This window comes from Antechinus flavipes, chromosome 1 (genome assembly GCF_016432865.1).
Source record: "Antechinus flavipes isolate AdamAnt ecotype Samford, QLD, Australia chromosome 1, AdamAnt_v2, whole genome shotgun sequence".
Classification (NCBI taxonomy): domain Eukaryota; kingdom Metazoa; phylum Chordata; class Mammalia; order Dasyuromorphia; family Dasyuridae; genus Antechinus; species Antechinus flavipes.
Genome location: NC_067398.1, coordinates 225,476,337 through 225,483,586, shown reverse-complemented (window position 1 = coordinate 225,483,586; position 7,250 = coordinate 225,476,337). Strand labels below are relative to the sequence as shown.

The 7,250-nt window shown below is 35.4% G+C and overlaps 1 protein-coding gene across 1 annotated transcript in view; it reads right to left on the bottom strand.

Annotated features, from left to right (window-relative positions):
• Nucleotides 1–3,961: 3,961 nt before the first annotated feature.
• FBP2 (fructose-bisphosphatase 2) overlaps nt 3,962–7,250 on the bottom strand; it is a 60,121-nt gene continuing 56,832 nt past the window's right edge. Inside the window, exon 7 of the mRNA XM_051996919.1 lies at nt 3,962–4,419. Within this exon, the coding sequence (XP_051852879.1) occupies nt 4,213–4,419 (207 nt within the window). The 3' untranslated portion in view covers nt 3,962–4,212. The remainder of the gene's footprint in view (nt 4,420–7,250) is intronic.

The window sequence follows — 7,250 nt, the reverse complement described above, 5'->3', positions numbered from 1 at the left end:
TTTGGTTCAGATCCCAGGAGCTTTCCCTAATTCTTCCACTAAAAATAATCTCTCCTACTTCAAATTTTTTTAGGATGCTTTGTCTGCATCTCTGATTTCCATCTTACTCTGCCTTGCACTATATTTATCTAGTATGCTGCTTCTTGAGAACAGTTACTTTATCAATTTCAAATCCATGATAAAACAGAATACTTTGCATATAGTAGGCACTTAATATATTTCTATTGAATTAAACAAGATTGAGTCCACACAGAAAAAGACCAGAAATATAAAGGAGAATCAAGTTTAATGAGAAAGTAATGGTTTTGTAATGGTAGGCAGAATTTGTCTTTTTCTTTCCGTGGAAGAGAATCATTTCATTTGGAGACTCAGGAATCTATATAGAGTTCTGTCTGAACTGGGAAGAACAGGGGATGTGTGCATCTACAAGTTTTAGATTTCTACCCACTTTCCTGTTTATCCCAAATCCCTCCAATAAAATAAAACTCCGAGGAACAATGAGGTGTATGTAAGAGGGAATTAAGCACATGATATCCAGAGGCATTAAAAGACTATATATATATAAACCCAAATATATGAATATATTATCTGATTCACAGGAGACATTTTACAACCAGTTCTCTAATATTGGTGATGCGGTTAGGGAACCAAATGATGCGGTTTAGGGAACCAAATGATGCGGTCAGTGGCCGGACAGAGTACTAGGAATTCCTCTTTGGTCAGTGCAGGTCCAATGTGAAAAACTTCACAAACCTAAAATATTAGACTGGCAAAAGGAAGTTTATTGTTGACACTACAGGAGTCAGCTTTTACTAGGAATACCAACTTCCAATTAACAAAGTCCTGGCAGAGAGATAAAGGCCCTAGCAGAGAAATCCTGGAAGAGAGATAGAGGTGTTAAGACTGGGAAGAGAATGTCTTCACAGTGGGCAGGGGTCCTGACAGGCAGCTTTGCCAAGAAAAGAGGTTCCTTGACAAGGAATAGTCCTGCTTTGGGCCTTGGCAAAGAAATGAGTTTAAAATTTCCCTTTAATAGGAAATCTGAGAATGAAGTTTCAATTCAATGAAATTACTTCAATGTTGTCACTGCCTCCAGGCCTAGATTCAGCTCAATAGAGAGTGCAGCTACTCAATAAAAATATCAAGTCCAGATCTCCAGCTAAGTTTGAGCTAAGTAGGGAGTGGTCCTGGGCCAATCTTAATGAAACCACTTAACTGCCCCAAAGGATGGTCCCTGTCCAGAGAGTTTCAGGGCTCACCCTAAAAGTCAAGGACAGTTTCAGGGTTCACCCCCATCATTTGTAGTTTCTTCTACACTAATTGTATCTCTTTAATGAAATTAAATGCCATTCATCCTCCCTTCCATTACATTTTTTCCCCTTCGAAGGTATAGAAAGAACAAGCACTTTTATTACAATTGAGGAAATGAGTTAAATGATTTGCCTAGGTTTAAATAAGTGTCTAAAGGTATTATAAAAGAAATAGACGGCAAGCAAATTAATTAGTATTGGTTATGACACAATACAAGTACTTCTACGTGGCCAAACTTAGAATTTAAAAATATTAGTGATCTTATTTAATACTAAAAATAAGGACATAGATTACAAACCACCAATTTAAAGAAATATTTGCAATGAATTCTCTTATATACCCCGATCTTTGTTCCCTGCTATTTTTTCTAGGTAGCTTTTGTAATATGACTATACCACAAGATGCTGTCATGTGGTTTTAGTTTAGCTTCCAAGAAATAGTTTATGAACATATTATCAGCCTTCCAAGAAAGAAGTCTTATGATTAAAGATAGCACAGCATAATTAGATTTGATTTCTCACTAGCTCACTGGGATGTTGATGTTATTATAAAGTGACGACTCAAGTATTCTTTACTTCATTTTTATCAATTTATGAACTGAAGATGATAGTGAATCTTTTTCCCCCTTCTGAGATATTTTTCCAATAAAAATCAAACTCATTATCTGAAGAATGACTGAAAAAGTCATGGTATACAAGTGTAAAAATAACAGATAGCCTTCATATAGTGCTTATTATGTACCAGATACTTTCCAAAGCATTTTCACAGCAATCTTGAGAATTAGGCCCTATTTTACAGTTGAGGAAATGGAGACAAATGAGTTAAATGATGTGTCCATGTTTAAATAACAGGGTCCAAGACCAGCTATCAGTTCAGGTCTTGCTGACCACAGTGCTCTATCTACTAAGCCATTTAATTATCTTCTGAACGTGATATTGTGCTCTAGAAATAATGGAATGATTTCAGAAAAACCTGAAATGACTTCTATGAACAGATAGTGAAGTAGATAGAACCAGGAAATAAAATACAATAACAATAGTTTAAAGATAAACAATCCTGAAAAACTTGGGAGAAAAGCTCAGAATGCCACTCAACTTTTAACAGAGTACAGACTGAGATATATTTGGGGAAACAGATCAATGGAGCAATTTGTTTTTCTTGATAGTTTATTTTTGTAACAAGGTTTCCGTGGGAGATTTTTTTTTCTATTTCATAATAGAGAGGGAGGAAGTCAGAGGGAGAGAATGGCAGATTTTTATTAATTGAAAAAAATTGAATTAGAAAAAAATGGAAGAGATTCCTGGATTTGAAGCTGCAAGGCCTGACAAAAAATTTTTCATTTTCTCATTATCTATGTGACTTTGAAGGAAGTTATTTCACTGCTGGGTATTAGTTTTCTCCTCTTTGATATGAAATTGGATTGAAAATATGATTTGGAATCAAATCCTGTCTTTGCCACTTAACTATCTTTGTAATTGTGGGAATACTTCCCTGTTCCTCAGCTTTCTACTTTGTAAAATAGTTGGAGAACTCTTAGGCATCTTCTAGTTCCAGATGATTTCTGTGCATTCGAAGCTCTCACTTCTATGAAATCATTTTTAAGCAAACCATTATTTCAGGAGCCACAGCTTCTTTGTTTCAGGTCTAATACTCAAAATTTGAGTGAAAGGTCATCTTGAGCAATTCATAGAATCAGATTTAGATAAAAGACATCTCGGGGGCAATCCAATCCAACCCCTCATTCCTGCAGACAAGGAAAGTGAAATTTGGCAAAGTTAATTGACTTGTCCAGGATCCCATAAATGGCAAGGGGGAGGGGGAGGATTTGAACAAAGGTCTTCTGCTTCTAATTCTGACCTCTTTTACATTGCACCACAAAGACATTTTGTCCAAGTCCCTCATAAAGAATATAAAAGAGAGGGCAAAAGGCAGTGAAAAAGAGGCACTTGTTTTTAAATGACTAACCAACTCTATCATTCAAATAAGGTTTTATTGATTACTCAAGGCCAATAATGTTTGTTATTTAGTAATTTTTTTAGTTGTGTCTGACGTGACTCTCTGGAATTTTCTTGGAAAAGATAGTCATTTCCTTTTCTAGTTCATTTTACAGATTTTGAAACTGAGGCAGACAGAGTAAAGTGATTGTGCCAAGATCACATAGCTAGTAAATGGCCTGGGTCTGGATCTGGTCAGGTTTTCCTAACTCTGGGTTTGACACTCTATCCATTGCACCACCTAGTTGTCCCTCAAAATTTACATCAAAGATTTCAGAACTGCTCAAAAGGAAAACCGAGGTTTTCTAGAACAACAGAAATGTTTTCCAAGAAAATGAATGCATGTGTGTATACATATATGCATTTGTACCACATATATATAAATAAATATAAATATATGTTCATATATCTATATCTACAGGTAGATATAGAGATATAGAGATATACTTTATCAGATGAAAAAAAAAATTGAGCCACTGGAGTAGGTCAGATTCAAATTTCAAAATCAATAGTGGTGAAATCTAAGAGCACTTTCATCCCTGTCAGCATTTGAATAGCTGCCAATTGTGTGTGTGTGTGTGTGTGTGTGTGTGTGTGTGTGTGTGTGTCTGTGTGTGTGTGTGTGTGTGTGTGTTAACAAATGCATTCCAAGACTCTTTATTTCGCTGGCATGCCAGGAAGCAAGACAAAGCCATCTTGTTTTATTTTGTTTTTAACCACCTTTCATTGAGCCATTTCCTGTTTCAGGACCTGGCTTCAGGAGTTCTTTTTTTTTTTGCCTTTCTGTTCCAATGTACATAACAAGTTACCCTTGTTATCTTCAAAAGAGAATTTCCATTCAGGACAGGGAGTGCTGGACACAGGGTAATTTGTAGGGTTTGAGAACAGAAGAGGAATCAAAATAGAGTTAGCGTCCATCTTGGCCACTTTGCTGATGTTTCTGAACACAAGCCAAGTACTCCTGTACATCATCTGGAGACCCAAGAATGAGAGGGACTCTCTGGTGAATGGCTTCTGGCTTCACTTCCAACACTGGCTGGGTGCCTGTGGTAGCTATACCTCCAGCCTGTTCAATGATGAAGGCCATTGGGTTGCACTCATAAAGGAGCCGGAGCTGCAGGGAAACACATCCAAACATGTGTGTAAAAGAACTCTGAAATCCCAATTTTTCTTTTTATAATTCTTTTTTGGAGGTAAATAGTATTTTATTTTTTCCAATTTCATGTAAAGATGGTTTTCAACATTCATTTGTAATAAGATTTTTGAGTTTCAAACTTTTCCTCTCTCCCTCCCTTCCATCTCCCCTTCCCCAAGACGGCCGAGTCATCTGATATACGTTATACATATGCAATCATGTAAATATTTCCACATTAGTCATGTTGTAAAAGAAGAGATAGAACAAAAGGGAAAAAGCCACTTAAAAACAAAAACAAAAAGTGAAAAAAGTGTGCATTGATATGCATTCAGATTCTGTAGCTATTTCTCTGGTTGTATTTTCCATCTTGAATCTTTTTATTCCAATCTTTCTTAAAATACACAGTAGGATTAAAATTATCCCACTCCCTTTGCCTCTTTAGCATTTTTATGAGAACTACATGGAATAAGACCTTTAGGGAGAGATGGAGCTGCCAATTGGCACTCATTTCAATTGTCTTTAGATTCCCCACTAGGCCAGTGGCCAATCAGCCTGGGAAGAAATTATAATAATCAAGATTTTTGCTCTTTATGCTTTGGGGGATATCTGCCTTCTAATTAGGAAGCAAAGGTGAACAACAAGCTCTCTCTTGAAATAGAAGCTCCTCTTCTGGGCCTAAAAACTAACTAAAAAATTCTCCTCTGCTATAAGTAAAATATCATCTTAATGCAGCAAGATTATATTGTAAGAAATCATACTTCCCAAGGGACCAAAACAATCATTTTCTGTGAAGAAAGATAGATCCCTGCGAAGAATAATTGATTTAAAAAGCTAACTTCTTTGTTTTCATAGTCTTTATTTTATTGTGATACTATAGATGATATGTTTCTCCTCCTTCAGTCTGATTTAGTTTCATGGTAAAGTCATCTTAAAATTGTAGGTTGAATGCCTAGAAACCTTTGAGAATAGCCATATGTATGGATTAAAGGCAGAATTTAGAGACAATTAGGTGGTACAGTGGATATAGTACCAGGCTTGGAGTCAGGAAGACTCATTCTTGTGAATGCAAATCTGGCCTCAGACACTTAATAGCTGTGTTGTGACCCTAATTTGTTTAACCAACTTGCTTCATTTTCCTTATCTGTAAAATGGGGATAATAATAGTATTTATTTCCCCGGGTTGTTGTGAGGATTAAATGAGATAATATTTCTCAAAGTACTTAGCACAATGCATGGCATTTAGTAAGCCCTATATAAATATTATTAAATCTGGGACAAAAGACTGAGGTAGACAGGGATACTTTCCCAGAAATAGTTCATTCTAAAAAGTTTTATTTCCATTTCCCTAACCACCCGCACCCAAAATTATTTTTATGGCTGACCAAAAGGAATCTTGAAATTTTGGAAACAAACCAGAAATGCTCAAAACCCAGATGGTCCTTGATGACTTGTTAAAAGAGAAATCTAAAAAAAAAAAAAAAAAAAAAAAAAAATGCCAAATGGGTGCAGTTTAGTGATTAAACATTAGATAGGGAGTTAAAATAATTTTTTGATCTTAAATCAGAAAGACATTTTGGACAGATTCTGCTGTTGGTGAAAAGGAAGTTCAGACTTAAAGCCTGTAGGCATTGCTTAGCTGGCTGGCTAGCTATTCTAATAATCATCAAATTGAAGTAGATGAATCTACTTTTGAAAAGGAAAATTTCTATAATATCCAAGGCTCTAAGAACTAAGAGACTGTCCTTGTAGATGAGAAAAGTTGTGAAGGTCTTGCCTTTATAAAATGTCTATAGCTTAAGATTCAGGATTTTGAGCTAAAAGTCGGCAGATCATATTTTTCTTTCATAGAAGAAGCAATATCCTAAGGACTCCAGTCTAAGCAAGATGCTAGAGAAACAGAAAAGCTTCACAGATTTGCGTCCCGGAGAGGGGATTACCTGGATGGAAACATTAGTATCTATGAAATCAACCAAACTGTTGTTCATTCTTCAAAGACTGATACATCATGAAAGAAAAGTCTTGACTTGCATATAAATTTGGATATGAGTAGGACAGAGCTGTGCAAAATCATGAGCCTCACTTTCTCCTCCAGAGTCATCCAAGTCCAATAGCAAGACAAAAGTCAAGATGATTAGTGATGGTCCAGAATATAGTGGCTAACCTTGGTTGTACTAAGTTGAGTTCTTTATCAGGTCTCAGTTTGTCTGAGACCATACCCATTTAACTACTGAGGGCTGAGTAAGAGTAAAGACCAAAAAAAAAAAAAAAAACAAAATAGGTTCAATTTACTATCAGAGGAGAAAGCATTGTTAGAAGCTAGGGAGTCCAGCAAAGGAATTTTGTAGAAGGTGGGATTTGAGCTGAATTGTGAAAGAAGCAAAAATAAGAAAGGAGAACACTATCTATAGTGAGACAGACATGCAGTAAAAAGACATAGAAATGAGAACTGGCATGTGCAAGAAATGGTAAGACATCTTAGCTAGATTATGAAGTGCATGAAAGTAAGTAAAATGTGAAGGGTAAAAAGATCAATGGTGATAAATACAAATACATTATTATTAGAATGAAAGCTACTTGAAAAAAATCAGTGATTTCATTCTTTATATTTGTATTCCCAATGCCTTCTCAATAAAAAATATTATTAGAGTAATTTTATATAATTAAGCAATTGTAGTGACCAAAGAATAAATCTTACAAATGTCACAGAAGGCAACAGAGATTTCAGAGTGAGCATAAGCAGACTGCTGAATTATTTAATAATGATTTATGCAAAAAAGTGATACATAGAATACTATTTATAAAATACATGA